Source organism: Desmodus rotundus, chromosome 13, assembly GCF_022682495.2.
Source record: "Desmodus rotundus isolate HL8 chromosome 13, HLdesRot8A.1, whole genome shotgun sequence".
Taxonomy (NCBI): domain Eukaryota; kingdom Metazoa; phylum Chordata; class Mammalia; order Chiroptera; family Phyllostomidae; genus Desmodus; species Desmodus rotundus.
Window position 1 is genome coordinate 28,379,232 of NC_071399.1, and position 17,276 is coordinate 28,396,507.

The 17,276-nt window shown below is 52.2% G+C and overlaps 1 protein-coding gene across 1 annotated transcript; it reads right to left on the bottom strand.

The window, feature by feature from the left end:
* Positions 1-1,896: 1,896 nt before the first annotated feature.
* F7 (coagulation factor VII) lies at positions 1,897-16,554 on the bottom strand. The gene is made up of 8 exons (XM_024578954.3): positions 15,956-16,554; positions 11,651-11,811; positions 10,319-10,343; positions 10,127-10,240; positions 8,403-8,543; positions 7,358-7,467; positions 3,184-3,307; positions 1,897-2,550 (listed from the first exon to the last, which is right to left on the bottom strand). Exons 1-8 carry the CDS (start codon positions 16,062-16,064, stop codon positions 1,955-1,957), a joined length of 1,380 nt encoding a protein of 459 aa, XP_024434722.2. The 5' UTR covers positions 16,065-16,554; the 3' UTR covers positions 1,897-1,954.
* Positions 16,555-17,276: the final 722 nt, after the last annotated feature.

The following is a 17,276-nucleotide window of genomic DNA, read 5'->3' on the forward strand; positions in this document are numbered from 1 at the left end:
TAAATGTCTGCAGCCTGGACAGTTGATCTGGAGGACATCTGGATGCTTGCCAACCTGCTTCACCATCCATGACAACATGATTGAGCTCCCCCAGATGCCTCATTCCACATGCACTGGTTTCATTCCCGTGACCAGCGCTGAGGTGGGCTCCCATCTTATAGAGGAGGAAACAGGCACAGAGAGGGTAAGCGGCTTGGCCAGGAGTTGCAGGCAGAGTCAGGCCAAGTCCAGGAGGTGTTGGTTGCTTCAGTGCATGACCAACCACTTGGTGAGGTCCCTAAAAAATACAGCCTGACCAGGGCAGCGAAACTTTTCTGTGAAGGCCCAGATCCATCGTTGGGTCTGTGGGTTAGGTGGTCTCTCTTTGGCCAGAGGGTCTCTGTCCCAAATACTCAATGCTGTGGTTTTAAGCAGCCATGGATAATTTGTTAAAGAATGGATGTGTCTCAATAAAACTTTATTTACAAAATCAGGTGGGTTGGACTCAGCCTTACCTGTAGCTTGTGGACCCCAGTCTGCTCAAAACTAAAGGTGGCTTGGCTGTTCAGCAGAGTGAGTCCTGGCACCCGAAGCCACTTGTGTTGAGTACTATCGGCATTCCGGGCACGCGACAGGCTGGTGCCCATCCTCCAGTCCTGTTCTGAGGGAGGGTTGTGCCCACTGGGTTTGCTGCACCCACCTTTGCCAAGTTCAGAAACACACTCAAAAGGCCCACTTGAACTTTTGATTGTTTCATTCTTCCCCACCTGAGACCTATGTGACCCTAGGTTTAGCATGCCCATAGTCACCTGAGGGACTTGATAACAATGTAACCCACCAGGCCCCCCCACCCTCGGATCCCACGGGTCTGGGCAGAACGTGTGGACATGCATTTTGTGGAGCGTCGTTTTGTGGAATGTCCCTGGTGGCTCTCAGGCAGGTGTACCCAGGGACCGTCTTTGACGAGGGCCTCGGCAGGAAGAGAACACCTAGGTCTACAGCGTTTTGGGAACTGCAGCCTCCAAAATCCAACAGGGAGCTCTCAGTTTTAAAAACCAGCCTCCATGTAAAAAGTTCCTTTCATGATGTTACCAACAGCTTGATTGGGGATGAACACCAGGGTCTCAATGACATGAATACAGACAACCCGTGAGTGGCAGGCTGCCAGGAAACATGCACAGAGGAGACTCAGCTGTTTGTTGTTTGAGGGGAGAACTGGTGGCAAACGGTATGCAGAGGTTTTTATGTGGTTTTAGGGTACAAGATACATGGGCAGAACAAATCTGGAAGGATATCCAGCAAAGCGAGTGGATGATGCTTCTTATTTATTTGAAACAAAGATAAAATACTTACATAGAAAGGAAAAAGTGAAAGTTAAAAGAAAGACAGCCCTCAGAATGTAGCACGCGCCACCTGGTGAACACACACCCCCCTCTCTGGCCACTTCCGCAGGGAAACGGAGCGGAGGTGTGCACACGAGGCGCGGTCACTTCCCTACATCTGCCACTGCAGGGCTTCCTGTGCCCCTCACCAACTGTCCTGTGTCGCTCGTCTTTCTGTTCCCTCAGTCTATCTCTGTGAATCTCTTCTCCCTCTCCTTAGAACCCCCAGGGAGTCTCTTTCTCCCTCTCCTTAGAACCCCTCCCCTCACTTTGAGCCTCTCCATCTCTATACCCCCCTCTCTTCCTCTCCCCCCTCCTTGAGGTCTTTCTTTAGGCTCGTCTCCATCTTTCTCTTCATCTCTCAGTCTCTCCCCATCCCTCATTCTTTCTACTTTCCTTCTCTTGGTCTTTCTCTCCTCTTACTCTATATTTCCTTCTCTTTCTCTCTCTCAGTCTCTTTGTTTCTCTCCCTCCCTACCCTTATCCCCACCCCAATAAGGGCAGAAGAATTTACAGGATTTGAAGCAAGGACAACTCAAGCAACAGCAGCTTTATTTCACAGGAGCAGGCTCCACCGAGCCGACTATGAGGGACTAGTGGAGCGGGATTCGGAGGAGGCCTTTTGAGTGTATTTCTGAGCTCATGAGCCTTTGGAGCCACTCAATGTACTGGGAGACTCTGGTGTACACCCCAAATTGGCCTTCGGCTGCACAGCCCACACCCCAGCTGACAATGCCTGTCAGGTACCACGTACTCTGGAACTTGGTGGCATGTGGGCCTCCACTGTCCCCCTGGCAGGAGTCCTTGCTCCCATCTAGGTAGCCAGCACAGAACATGTTCTCTGTGATCTTTGGGGAGTCTGGCTCCTGTTTCAACTGCTCCAGGCAGTCCTGGGTCATCAGCCTGGGCACATCGATGGCCATGAGCTCAAGGGCTGTGGCGCCCCTGTCAAGAAGCTTTCCCCAGCCACTGACGGTCGAAAATCGAATGAAGGCCAAGGTCCTCTCAGAGAAGGCTTTCTCAGGCAGACACAGGGGCACTACGTAGTCTGTAAAGGTCACAGGCCTGCTCAGGCGGAGCAGGGCAATGTCGTGGTCCTTCTTGCCTTTGATGTACTTGCTAGGGACAATGACCTGAGTGATGTGCCGCTCTTGCTCATCGCCGTCCTCCTCACTCAGGTCATGTTCACCTATGGGGAGAGCAGCACCACTTACGCCCCTTGCCCTGCAGCCTTAGGGAATGGCTCTTCCTAAACCTCAAGAGGGTTGGAGCTTCCTTTGGGGCAGGAGGGGCCTGCGTCCAACTCCAACCTGACCTGGGTGGCCACCATTGGGCTCCAGACAGAGCATGAATTGGGGGTGAATCTTGACCCTGGGGTGCTAAGGCATTGAGGAGGGGTACTGAGCCAGGCAGCTGTGGGTAGGTGAGGAGGACTGTCCGATTCCTGCTATGTTTTCCAGGCAGGGCCTGGCCCTCCCCAGGGCTCCTCATCATCCCATAAATCTACCAGGTGGAAGCCCAGCCATGGTGGCCCATGGAGCCCTGGGTGGCTGCATTGCCCTTAGGGCTCTTGGCCCAAGTGAGACAGGTGGGTATGGAATCACCCGCCATGTCTTTATTTGGGGGTGGGGTAGGGGCTGAGGGGATGTGGCCACAGTGGCCCCCTGTGGGCCCCGGGGTTTGCCCAACGCTGCCCACTTCCCTTTTTGGAGGAGTTCACCTGGTTGTGGAAGTTGGAGGTTTAATATCCTGAGTATTAGCCCCAAGTTGTTATCACTCAACAACCTGTCTCTCGTCAGAAGGTGGTAAGAACAAAACTTACCCACTACCACTGTCAGGTTCTTCCAGTTCTTGATTCTGTCGAAACAATGGGCTGCGGAGACCACCCAGGTGGTGTTGATCAGGGTGCCCCCGCACAGCACCACCCCATTCAGCTTCAGCCCAGTCTAACAAGGTACAACAGACATCCAAAGGTCACATTATTGTCTTGAGGTCCCCTTTCTGGAGAATCTCCTTTCCCCTGCACCCTCAAGGATGGGCTGCATTTATAGGAGGGTGTCTGAAATCCTGGGGGCTCCCTAGTACCCTTCCCAAACAAAGCTGCTCCAGCTCCTCTCCAGCAGGCTGTCTTCCCATCTAGCAAAGGGAAGGGAGGCTCACAGACACCGGCCTGGCAATGGGAAGGTTGGTGCCGCGTTCCTCTGTGTACCTCCCAGGACTGTCATCTGAGCTTGACCCAACATGCCTGATTTGCAGAGATCAGGCCAAGCTTTGTGCTCCTAGAGCATATGAGGGGTAAATGAGATAACAGAGTGAAGCACCAAGCACGTTCTAGGTATACGTAGACACTCAATAAATGTTTCCTTTCCTTTTTCTTTTCTTCCTAAAAGCACAGAGGATGCTGAGCGGGGTCCTAGCATGAATCCTGCATGGAGACATTTTCCTTAGGGTGAGTCTTCCATGATGGGCGGGAAAGGAGCTGCAGTCTCTGGCCAGGCTGGCCTGTGGACAGTGAGGAACTGTGGGGGCCCGGCGTGGGGTGAGGCAGAGCCACCAGTGAGCAGTCCAGGTCTGGTTTTCCAGTATCCATGTGTTGTGTGAAACTGGATCAACCAGGGAGGGAAGAGGATGGAAATGGGGTTCGCCACTCTCAAGCCTAATGTCCCGAGTTGTGGGCTGCAGGAAGAAGGGTGCTGCGGAGCCTTCCTCACCTGTATGGGGTGCACCTACCTCTTGGCTGGGATTGTGGGGGTTAAATGATACTGAGAATTTCAGTTTTGGTGGGTGGGGTACAGGGTGGGGAAGCAGAGCCTGCAGCAGTCACCCCAGCAAGCCCTGCCCCTCAAGTGCTCCCCACTGTAAAGACACAGAAACCCACATCCATTAGCACCACTTCTGGCTTGGAGAGGCTTTGCCACCCATTGATGGGGGACTCTGGAGAACACATCAGTCCTATTTGGATGTATGTAATTCAGGTTATTCCTCCGAACACCAAAAACCAGGGTTCTGCAAAGCCAAGCAGTGGGCCCTGGACCGCAGACCCCACTCAGGCCCCAACTGCTGTGGGAGGTGGGGTGGAGTGGGGGAGACCAGGTGGATGCAGGGCCGCTAGCTCAGCAATAAATGCGACTTTTTCCGAGGCTGGTCTGGAGGGGCTGGATTGCTGTGAAAGGAGAAGCTTGGAGTATCCCTGAGCCTGAGGTCAGGCAGAGAATGACTGGTGATTCTCCACTTTCCTTTACAAGGTTGTCACATGTTTATGTTTATTTCTAAAAATTCTTGACTGTTTAACTTGGGGTGTCCCAGAATGTGAGGTTAAAGAGGAGTCACTGATCTGGGTGCAGACGTGAGTTTGCCAGTCTCACAGTGGCAGCTCTTCTTACACTGCAGTCTGCACATATTCTCAGGCTCTTGTGAAATGCAGATGCTGACCCAGTGGGCCCGGGGGCCTGAGACTCTGCATTCCTAACTGGGACCAGGCTCAGAGGCAGCCTTGCAGAGACATGCCCTGGAGGGGCCATAGCCCACACACCTGACCACATGCCCGGCACACAGCCTCCCAGCCTGTGGAAGGACTCTGCTACAGATCAAAAATCATCCTGTATGATCTCATTTACATGTGCAATCTAAGAAAACAAAACAAGATTTCTGGCCAAGATGAAGGCGTAGGTAGACACACTGTGCCTCCTTGCACAACCAAAAGAAGGACAACAACAAATTTAAAAACAAAAAACAACCAGAACTGACAGAAAATCAAACTGTATAGAAGTCTGACAACCAAGGAGATAAAGAAAAAACATTCATGCAGACTGGTAGGAGGGGTGGAGACGGGCAGCCAGAGTAGAGAGGACTCATGGCAAGGTGGCTGCTGGTGGAGCGGGTGGGCCCACATTTGTGTGCGGATAAATGGGGAGGAACAACTGGGGAGTGAGACAGACCATGCAACCCAGGGTTCCAGTGTGGGGAAATAAAGCCTTAAAACCTCTGACCGAAAAAACCTGTGGGGGTTGAGGTGGTGGGAGAAACTCCCAGCCTCACAGGAGAGTTCGTTGGAGAGACCCACAGGGCCCTAGAATGTACACAGACCCATCCACCCAGGAATCAGCACCAGAAGGGCCCAATTTGATTGTGGGTAGCCAGGGAAGTGACTGAAAGCTGGCAGAGAGCTTAACAAGGGGCACTGTTCCCTCTTGGACCTCTCCCCCACTGAGAGCATCACCATACAGCAACTTGGGTTGCCCCGCCCCAGTGAACACCTAAGGCTCCGCGCCTTACTGCATAACAGGAGCACCAAGACAAAAAAAAAAAAAAAAAAGGCCCAAATGAAAGAACAGATCAAAGGTCCTGAAAAAAATACAACTAAGTGACAAAGAGATAGACAGCCTATCAGATGCACACAGTTCAAAACACTGGCAATCAGGAAGCTCGCAGAACTGGTTGAGTATGGGTGCAAAATAGAGAAAAAAATGAAGGCTATGAAAAGGGAAATAAAGGAAAATGTACAGGGAACCAACAGTGACAGGAAGGAAACCGGGACTCAAATCAATGGTTTGGACCAGAAGGAAGAAAGAAACATTCAACCAGAACTGAATAAAGAAATAAGAATTCGAAAAAAATGAGGAGAGGATGAGGAACCTCCAGGACAACTTTAAACATTCCAACATACAAATCATAGGGGTGCCAGAAGGAGAAGAACAAGAGCAAGAAGTTGAAAACTTATTTGAAAAAATAATGAAGGAGAACTTCCCCCAGCTGGCCAAGGAAACAGACTTCCTGGAAGCTCAGAGAGTCCCAAAGAAGTTGGACCCAAGGAAGCCCACAGCAAGACATATCATAATTACATTACCCAAGATTAAAGAGAAGGAGAGAATCTTAAAAGCAGCAAGAGAAAAGGAGACAGTTACCTACAAGGGAGTTCCTATAAGACTGTCAGCTGATTTCTTAAAAGAAACCTTGCAGGCAAGAAGGGGCTGGAAAGAAGTGTTTGAAGTCATGAAAGGCAAGGGTCTACATCCAAGATTACTCTATCCAGCAAAGCTGTCATTTAGAATGGAAGGGCAGATAAAGTTCTTCCCAGATAAGGTCATGTTAAAGGAGTTCATCATCACCCAGCCCTTATTATATGAAATGTTAAAGGGACTTATTTGAGGAAAAGAAGAAGGTCAAAACTATGAACAGTAAAATAACAACAAACTCATAAGTATCAAAATGGAATCTAAAAAAGCCAAAACCAAACTAAGCAAACAAGTAGAACAGGAACAGAATAACAGAAATGGAGATCACATGGCGGGTTATCAGCAGGGGAGTGGGAGGGGGAGGGAGGGGGAAAAGGTACAGAAAATAAGCAGCATAAATGGTAGGTAGAAGATAGATAGGGGAAGGATAAGAATAGTATAGGAAATGTAGAAGCCAAAGAACTTATATGTACGACCCATGGACATGAACTACAGCAGGGGAATGCGGGTGGGAGGGGGTGTGCAGGGGAGAGGGAAATAAAGGGGGGAAAATGGGACAACTGTGATAGCATAATCAATAAAATATGTTAAAAATAATAATAAAAAAAGAAAACAAAACAAATGAACAAACAAAACAAAGGAGAAACAAACCCATAGATATAGAGAACAAGCTGATGGTTGCCAAAGAGGTGGGGGTTGGGGGATGTAATTTTAAAAAGTTAAAAAATTAAAATATTAAAAAAATAAAAAAATAAAACACAATATCTGGCATACAAAAAGAAAAAAAAAATCTCAGCTTCCAGAGGCAGACAGTAGGCGGAGCTGTGAAGGTGAGAGAGCGGGGTCCAGGTCATATGGCCTCAGGCTCCTCATCTGTTAGAGGGGAGTGAGACTAGCAGCCTGCGGAGAAGCAGTGTGCGGAGAGGCGTAGGCCGGCAGGGCTGCTGCCAGGAGCACTGATGTCTGAGATGAACGGCCTGCAGCATTAAGAGGAAATCCACTGCCATGAGCAGGGGTGACCCCAGGGCCCTGAAGCCTTACCTGCCAAGGACACTCTCCTTTGGGGCACACCTTGCCACCCACAATCCGGCCTTGGTGTTGCCTGTCTTTTCTTTTTTCCAGAACAGGTATTTTTCCACATGGATATTCAACTGTATAAAACAAAAGTTTCAAGCTGTTGGGGGTTATGAGGGATGAATGTGCTGGTGCGAGAGGGCTCTGAGCCCTGCAGGCAGTGGCTCTGCCTCGTGCTCCCACCCGGGGCTGTGGGAGCCTCTGGGTTTGGGGAGGCCCGTGGGAGCTGCTGGGTGAGCAGAAGAGGCAGAGGTTGGTTTTGCAGGAACAGAGGCCCTGCCTCTTGAAACTGGTTTCTGCTAATTTTTCTGGGGAAAGATGAAGTGCTGCTTGAATTTGCTAAAAGATGAATGATATTCTGTCTAAAGCCTATGAGGCCTCTCAGACAGCTGTGCTGTTTTGACCCCACTGCTAGTTTTGGTCTGCTCCAATACAGCCCTTGGCCCAGCGAAGAAAGTGTTTAGAGGTGGCAGCTGAATTTCAAGCTGTGTTGGCCATGCTGTCTGTGTACCTTTGCCTCTGAAGAGACACAGGGCTTGGGATGTTTCAGCCTTTGGAATTGCAGCCCCATCCATTTGAGGTTGGCTTAGAGGAATTTTCATTTTCCTAAAAGTGCTTGCCTTTAGAAAAGATCTGGGAACTGGAACTGTGCTTGGTCAGTATCTCCCGTGGGGGTGGCAGTGTAGATTCCCAGCGGAGGGGACTGGAAGTGGGGTGGGGAGAGCTTTGTTTTGCTCCTCTGGGCCCACCTGAGATAGGCAGGGGGTCTGGACCTCATCCAAGGAGCTGCTCCCAGGGCTCTGTCCTGACCCCTATTGCCCTGGCCCACCCTCCACCCTTAGTCTCCTCCCGGCCTCTGAGCATGTAGTGGTCAGCATGTAGTAGATGCTCAGTTAATGACATATGGCCCCTTCTCATTTTTAGCCAGAGGAGAACTTGTGGCCGGGTGGACTGCTCATCCGGCAGTGAAACGGCACACAGCCCTTGGAGCAGATCTCAGAAGGCCTGTTACCTGTGGGTGCGCAGGACACCCCGTCGGTCTGGAGTGTGTACCCCTCGTGACACCAGCAGGAGCGCTTGGTCCCCACGTGGTTGCTGCAGTACTGCTCGCAGCCCCCGTTCTCATTCTCGCAGATCAGCTGGTCATCCTTGTCTGCGTGCAGGAGGAGACAGCCTGAGAGGGGCCTCTGCTGGTCAGGGAAAGCCAGCCCTGGTGGCCACCCCTCCTTGGGCTGGGGGCAACATTCTGCATGAAGGTGGTGCTCAGCTCCCGAGACTGAGCCTGTCCCTACCCCACTCTGTAGATTGATCCAGAAAGGTGGGCCATGGGTTTGGGTGCTCGCCCACATCTGAGCAGCCTAACCAGTGGGGACACGGGGCCAGTGTGCGGGGTCTCCATGCTGTCACCCCTCCTGGAAGCTGGCGGGGTGCTGAGGAGGGCACAGGGAAAGTAAAAGTCACCTGGTGACAGTAGAGGAGCCCAACTCAATCAGAGGCCTGCCAGTAAATGGTCAGAGTGGTGAGACTGCCCTACAGCCAGGCCCTGATGCCCAGTGACCACTGGTTCAAACAGACAGAGGGGGATGTTCAGCCTGACTCTGAAGGACAGCACTTGGTGTGGGAAACAGGGTTGGCTTGCTGTGGAAGGGCGGCTGAGCACCAACTACCGGGCCAAGACACTGAGGCTTCCCAGCCCCAAGTAACTGGCAGGAAGCTGCTTTCCCAAGTCTTTCCTCCACTCTAGCTGGCCTCTGTTCTGCTTAGAGCAGAAGTCGGCTGTGGCCACAAGAGCTCATTCCGATTCAGAACATACACCTGTGTGGGGAGGGATTAACCTTGCCCGAAGAGGGACCTGGCCTTTGCCCTCAGCTCCTGGAAGGTGACTTCTACACCCTGATTAAGTTGGACACTTAATTTAATCTGCCTGAAAAGTGGGTTATTTCCTGGTTCTCCTGGGTCACACTGGATGGGGCCTTGGGCCACACGCTGTCAGCTCAGCCCCTGGAGGGGCTGCGGACCGAGGTTAGCCGTGTGGGTGGTCAGCTATGTCTATGCGACTGAGCCCCAGTAAAATCTCTGGGCACCGAGGCTCAGGTGCGCTTCCTGGGGTGGTGATGCTCCATACGTCTTGTCACACGTCAGCCTTGGAGAATGCAAGGCTGTGCATATGGCTGCCCTGGGAGAGGACAACTGGAAGTTTACTCCTGGTCCCTTTGCTGATTTTAATCTGCATCTTTTTGCTGTAATAAGCTGTAACTGTGAATATATCAGTTTTCAGTGAGTTCTGTGAGTCTTTCCAGCACATTATTGAACTTGAGAATGGTGTGGGGGACCCCTGAACTTTGCAGTACTTTAATATACAAAAGGTGAAAAAAAAATCTCATACCTTTGTAATAGCAAGTAGGGAAGGTCAAGTTTACCCAACTGTCCTGGCTGGCAGGATATATGGAAGCTGGGTGATGATGTAGTAGTTCTCACCTGTGCTTTTTCCAGGTGAATCTGAATTTCCCAGTGCTAGGAGCCCAAAGTCTGTAGTTCCCAGAGGGGAACAGGAGGTGATCAGATTTGAGAATTGGCACCTTAGAACCCCAGATCCAAGGCTCTCAGGTTGGCAGAGGCCTTCAAAGTCACCTAGACAGACTTCCTACCAGGGCTGAGGGTGAGCTCCATGCTTGACCGGGCCATGCCCACCAGCCTCCCCCAGGGACCCTGTCTGCAAGCTGTGGGATTTCTCACTTGTCTCACAGTGCCGGCCCTCGAACTCCTCTGGGCAGAAGCAGATGTAGGACTGGAACTGGTCCTCGCAGGAGCCTCCATTCTGGCATGGATTCGAGGCACATTGGTCCCCATCTGCGGAGTGAGTCAGTATTAGTATGCCGAGGAGAAGGGCTTGAAGGTGGGATATAAATGGGCCATTCACCTACTCACCTGTGTAAGACATCCAGAACTGCTCCTGAGGGTACAAAGAGGAAGCCACGTGAGAGACATGTCCACCAGAAGCACACATTTATGGTGTCCATAGAGTGACCTGATGAATGGGGTGGGCTGGGGGCAACTGACCTGGGGCCCTCGCAGTGGGCTCTGGAAGCCAGGCTTTCCTCTGGGTTCCTCTGGGGGTCAAAGGTTTTTCCTCATCCCTTGTGCCCCACTGCAGATCATTAAGGCCACCAGAGGTCACAAATTTCCATCTCCCAAAGTACCCAAGTTTCAGCCCCAGTTAGCCCCAGCTCCGCCGCCTCCGAGTTGTGGACCTGGAACCAGGCACACATGCATGCTGAGCCTCCATCCCCTCTTCCGGTGCTGGGCCATCACCCGCACACGTGGGCTGACACGAGGAGCAGGTCAGCAGTGGATGGAAAGGCATTCAGGGAAGCCAAGGGGCTCCGTCAGTAACATTGATATCCCCAGGAATCTTTTGGCCAACTGAACTTAAACTCACAGTGTCTCTATGAGAATAAAACAAGATAAAAACTATTGAAGCTGCTTTGGAAAACTGGTACACAGCCACCAAATATGCCCATTTTTAGCTTGCACAGAAAGGGTCACATTAGCCGCCGTCTCAAACAGCCCTGCTTCCTGTTGGGTGTGAGGTGTCCTGTGAGTGTGAGGTGTGGCTGGCTCATCACAACCTGACCCACACTCCCACTGAAGTGTTGAGAAGGATGTGATGTGTTTTAAATATGTCTCTTTTAGAAAACGGAAACCGAAATGAAAGCCCTTCTAGCCACATTGCCCAGGGCAGGTGGAGGAAGCAGTGGCGCCCGAGTGTGTCCTCACACATTTCCCTAGGGAGGTGCCCATGGCCGCCCAGCAGCGAAAGGCTCACTCAGGCCAGTGTCTCAGGCAGCTGCTCTGTCAGCAGCACCTCTGTGAAGCAGGGGCAGCTTTAGCGGGCTGGGAAGGCAAGGGACACATCAAGTATGCTTTTCACACTGTATTTTCTGATGCAAGTTTAGGATGCCTGGAGTGGCCGAGAGGAGGATGTCCCTGGGAACAGGGGGGAGGTAGGGAGCATCGCAGGACCTCGGACTAAGGAAGGTAGGCAATCTTAGGAGGAATAGTGACCCAGACGCGGAGAGGCTGTGCATGCCGGAGCCACCTGTGTGTTCACCTGTGTGTGTTCACCTGTGCACGCGGCGCTCACAACCACAGAAGTGAAGAGACTTGACCTCCAAGACTCAGGGCAACCCCCCCTGTCACGGAGCTCCCTTCTGCAGACTCAGCACACTGTGCTAGGGCGCCCCCTCAGGGTGGGCTCACCAGTCTCTCCTCGTTCCTGAAGATCTCCCTGGCCTCCTCAAAGGAGCACTGCTCTTCCTTGCACTCTCTCTCCAGGGAGCCCGGCTTCACCTCTTCCAGGAACTGGTTGGCCCGCCTTTGCCTGTGCAAGATGCTTTGGGCTTCCTCCTGCGTAATGAAGACTGAGCAACGGGAGTCCCATGAAACGTCCACAACCTGACACACCAAGGTGGCACAGAAACCCTCCACACTGGTCTGAGGGTTAATGGGGCCCTGCCGGCAGGCCGGCCGAATTTGAAACAGGAGTGCTTTCTCATGGCCACCCGGGGACAGACTTTATGCACAAGGATAAGGCAGTATGTCCACGAAATGATAAGTTAACACACTCACACCTTCTGACCTGGTCACTTCACTTCCAGGAACTGATCCTAAGGAAACACTCAGTGGGAGGCACAGGCACCTGGCCACAAGGAGGGCTATTTATTGCTAACAATCATCTGAAGCAGCCAGGCGATGGCACCCGGCGCCGCCAGGAAATGGAACGCTTAAGAAGATGTGGTGGTAAGTGAAAAAAGAAGATACTAAAACAATGTCTACTGTATAATCTTTTTGTTAAATAAAAAAGTATATACGAGTAAATGTGATTTATTGAAAGAACGTACATAAACAATTAACTTTGGGGATTAACAGCTACTGTGTTCCCAAATGTGCACAATCCACATGCGTAGTTCTATATGAATGTGCTGTGTTCCTGGCACCTGGAGCATTTCGTCCAGAGCTGCAGAACGAGTGAGTTGGAGGGTCCCATGGTGGAGGATGGTCCTATGGGACGTGTATTTCAGAGAGTCAGGCAGCAGGGAGAGGTTTGGCTTGGGTGGGGGGGAGGCAGGGGGAGGTGGAGGTGGCTGAGACTACAGGAGAGGGGCTTAGGGCAGCCTGACAGAGGGGGCCAGTGGAGAGGGCCAGTGGAGAGGGGCGGAGCATCCCTTGTCTCCATTTAAAGCCCTAGGGTCCCGTTTGCTGCCCGCCCTGGGCCTGCTCTTCCTGGCTCTTCTGGAACTCAAGTTCCTCCCCCATGTAGTCAGTTCTCTGCTCCCAACTAACTCGTCTAAGCCCTTTCTCTGCTTTGCCACTGACCTCTCCCTCTCCCTTCAAGATCACATACTTGAAGGAAAATTCCTCACCTTCTACCACCAATGTTCTTACGTGGACTCTTAGACCTGTTGTAAGCAGGTCACCGTGACTCCCTTGGGCTCCTCATTACCCTTCCTCGGGGGCAGGACACTGCTGACCACTGTCTACTTCTCCACACTCCCTCCCCTGGCCTCTCAGCCCAGCCTCCTTCTGGTCCTCCTCCCACCTCTCTGTCCACCTCCTCCAGCCCCCTTTGCTGCTGGCATTGAGCTTGGTATCCTTCAGGTTTTGGTCTTTCTACTCTGCAGACTTTTCGAGCACCCCCCCCATTCCACTTTCAGCTTCAGCGTTCCTTCCATTTCCCAGAACCCCTACATTTTCCACCAAGAAGTGTCTCTGCCCCCCAGATCTTGGTGTCCGACTTCCCTGTATACTGAGTACTCACGTTCACAGCCACTTCCCTCATCTCTGCCCCACCGTGTCTGCTTTCCTTGTCCAAATCCTGCCTCAGTGAACCACCCTGCTGGCCTGCCGAGCCGCGTTCCTCCGATCCTTCACAGCCCACTCTGCAGCTGCCACCTTCCCAGAGCGCCCCTCTCCTCTCCACCCCTGCAACGCCGCCTGAACCGAAGAGCTCCAGCCTTCAGTTCTTCAGTTCAGCCTCTGGGTCCTCCCCGAGCATTTGTCTGCTGCCAGCAGGGCAGAGCAGCTTCATGCCCCCTCCTGGAATCTCACAGGGACCCCCATAGTTACTTGCAGGTAGCTGGTGTCCCCCCTCTTGCTTATGAGAAAGGGAGGTGGGTGAGGCTTAGAAGTCACCCAAAGCCACTCAGGGTGGGGGTGATAGAACCAGTCTGAACTCCTTGAGTTTGGGGATATTTTGGGTAACCAGGCAGACATGGGATCTGCACCCCAGATGAGGTCTTGGTGATGGTGGTAAGGATGTTGAAGTTGGTGAGGTTATGCAGGGGTTGAAGTCAAGGGCGTGGATGAGGCCAGGAAAGTCCCTGGAGCCCCTGGCACCTTCCCATTGTGTGTGACCAGCACTGTTGGGAGCCCTGGTGGTAAGCAGGGTACATGTGGGGTGAGAAGAGAAAGCAGAATGAAGCCAGCACTGAGGGCAGAAGCCAAGTGTGGAAACAAGTCCCAGAGGATAGAGGAACTGGAGACCAGCTTTGGAGAGCCTGAGGCTTCCAGACAGAAAGGGTAAGGTGTCTGTGTGGCCTCCTCCTGTCCATCAGAAGCCTCTGGTGAGCAGCGGGCCTCCAGGACAGGTGGGAAGGTTATAGTGTGGGGACAGGAGGGAGGAGGGGAAGTGCCAGCTCCCGGGCCACCCAGGCTGAGAGAGACCACATCATATTTAAAATCAGAGACTTTCCCCTGTCTGTATCCTGGGGAATTGATCTGTTTGGAAGAGTTTGAGGATAAATCAAAGAATGGAGGCTCCTGAGAGGGGAGTTGGCTGCAGGGCCCACGTGCGGAGGGGGAAGATGGACACTGGAGACAAGAGACCATGAAAGAGCCAGCGGCTAACCAGAACAGAATCACCCACCCATGGAGGAGAGCAAGTGTGCCCTGGGACCCCTCAGGGAACCAGGGACAACTCTGACAAAGTAACACACAATCACTGCAGAGAACTTGGAAAAGACAGACTAGAACAGGGAAGACGATGAAGGTCACTTGCAAGTTGTCACAGTTTTCCTGGCATAAGAAAGGACAATGGGCAGCACCGACTTTCTCTGGGGCAAGACACGCCCTCCTTTGGACACCTGTAGTCGTCAGGGCAGGCAACGACCCCTTGTATCCCCGGCTAGTATCTCACAGCGGGACATGAGTGTGGCAGGATAGGAAGAAGCTAGGGAAACTCCTTGACAAGTGTAATAAGGGAAACGGAGACAAAATAATTAAACAAGGCCAAACAACTTGAACAACTGACAGCCAGCTAATGAATCACCAGGTTTCACCTTCTCTAACCAAGGGACCCTCAGGAGCACACGATTCACACATTCCAGACCGTGCAGGGGCAGACCGCCCTCTGTCCTGGTCCCTCTTCAGTAACGTTCTTTAAAGATAAAAGGAACCAAAAAAACCCTTGATCCCTCCGATCCCTATTTTGATGACTCAACATATTGAAGGACAGGTCTGAAAAGCTAATAAATATTCTGTTAAGACCCTCCCCTGAGACCGCCCCTAGGATTTGGCCAATTGCCAAGGAAAGATAAGAAGCCTCAAGACAAAGAATCCTCAGCAGGCTCTTGCTAGAGCATGCCTGCGCCTTGTATCTCTGCTAAACTCTAAGGGTCCCCAAGAAACCTGCAACCAGGGGAGCAGTGGGCAGCAGCAGCTCGTCTCAGGCGAACCCCCAGCACCTGTCTCCAAGGCCCCCTTTTTTCTCATTTCTCTCTCCTGCTGCTTCTTCTACCTTTAAGCCCTTCCTTTGTTTCATTGTCCCCAGCTTTCATAAACATACTCTCAAAATCACGTGGACTCCTGTTGTGAAGTCTTTCTTACACAAAGTCGAGAACCCACATACCACCAGTGGGCTGAGGCAGACCTGCTCCAAGCCCAGACCCCGCCTGGCAACGGAAGGACTGCAGGAAGCAGATTTTAGAGGACTGTGTTGGCACCTCGGCTCCACCATGGCCGCCACTCGGCACCGTGAAGCAGAGATGAGGACAGCCGATAAACACGTCCCCACGTTTCTCCTCTCAGGCCTCTTAGCGCCCTCGAGGGGCTGGGAGGGTGGCCGCGACACAGCCGGGGTGCAGAGCACTGCAGCCCGGTGTCCCTCCGCCATCCCTGGCACTTGTCAATTGAAAACCCAGGAGAGCAGAGCAAGAGGTTAGGCACCCCCCACCCCACACCCCTGAGCCCCAGATTCTGTTCTTGTCCAGCTGCACATACAGGTCCCCACCGGTGAACAGGAAAGCGCCACAGATTCCCAAAAGTCTTTGAAAAATAAGTCTGCCAAAGTCTGCAGAATCAATAGCATTCTTTCCGCCAATGCGTGGCAAGTACCTGGCTACTGTTTGCTTTTGGAAGGAAAGCAGATCACACTGGAGCCAGGAAATGCTCCTGCTGAACAGGAATGAAGAAAAAGGCTCGGCTGCCGGAGGTTTGGGAGGCTCGGCTGCCAGAAGCTGGGTTTATAGGGAAACCTCTACCCACCGTCTTCCTAGCACCCCAACATACCTGAAGCCAGAGACCCTTGCAGGCTCAACAGAAAGCAGAGGACGGTCAGCCCACCAGGTTGGGAAAGCATGGTGAGGTCCCCTATCACTTTTTTCCTGTCTGTTGACATTTCAGTGAAGGGCTGGGAGTGTAGGGGTTGAGCAAAGTTCTCAAATTACCCAGAGGGATGGGGGAGGGAGACCTAGCCTCCCAAACACTCTGGGCCAAAGGCATGCTGGAGAGGCATGAAAGACAGGGCCTCTCAGGACACCAGGCCCACGAGCCCAGGCCCAGAGGGCATGGCTGAGTCTCCAGAGCAGAGGTTCCTTCTCTGAAACGTGGGTGTTAGGGTATGCATCTGGCCATAAGCATCTCAAATCAGTTTAGGGTTGTGACGCCCATAGGACTTACGACTGCAATTAGGAAAACAGAGTTAAGCTGCAGTGAAAAACCATAGCCTACAGTAATAATACTGGTCAAAGGAGAGCACATTTTGGGTGTGAATATTAGTTTTGAAGAGGGCCACAGAGGAGGTTGATGGCGCTGTCCTCACCTTGGAGGCCTGGTTTTCTAGGGGAGCCAGAGCATCTGGCAGAGAAGCCAAGCACCAGGAAAGGGGCATCTGCCCCTAGTTGAACCACCAGCTCCGTTGTGGCTTTAGGTGGCACTCCCTGTGACCCTGGCATCCAGGCTTGTCCCTCCCTGTCCTTGTCCCAGGGCCCAGGAGGACTGCCAGGCAAGGAAGGGTCGCTCAGGATGCCAGACGTCCTGTGCTGAAACTGGGACTGTCCTGGCCTACTGGGATCTGGGCTACCCTGGCATCCGGCCTCCGGGGGGGGGGGGCCTGGGCTGCTTCTCTGGAAATCACATCCTTTCTGTGGATGGGTGGAAACAGGGGACGCCAACTCTGCTTATTTCCGGCAGGGTCCCAGCCCATTCCCCAAATGGAAGAACTAATCCTTAGGGATGTTTTATTGATCAAATCTGGAAGTTTAATAATTGCTTAATTATTTAGGAATTTAATTATACAGGAATGTATTTTTGGAGGAGGGAGGGAGGAAGCAAAGGGGCATTTGACTGCACCTCCCAGCCACGGCCCTTTCTGGGGGCATCTCTGCCCTTGACTTTCCTTGGATTCTTCTCCTCAAAGGAATAGCTAACCCCTAAGCACCACCTGAGTCTGGCATCTGGGGTAATTTTCTTTAACTGCAAGCCTATTTCTTTATTATTCATTAACCCAAGTATTTTATTTCTCCCTAAGTAATGTTAACAATTTGTTTTCTTGAAAAACAAAAATCCTATTTTGTTTTAAAATGCATTGGCAGAACGTTGTTCATAATGG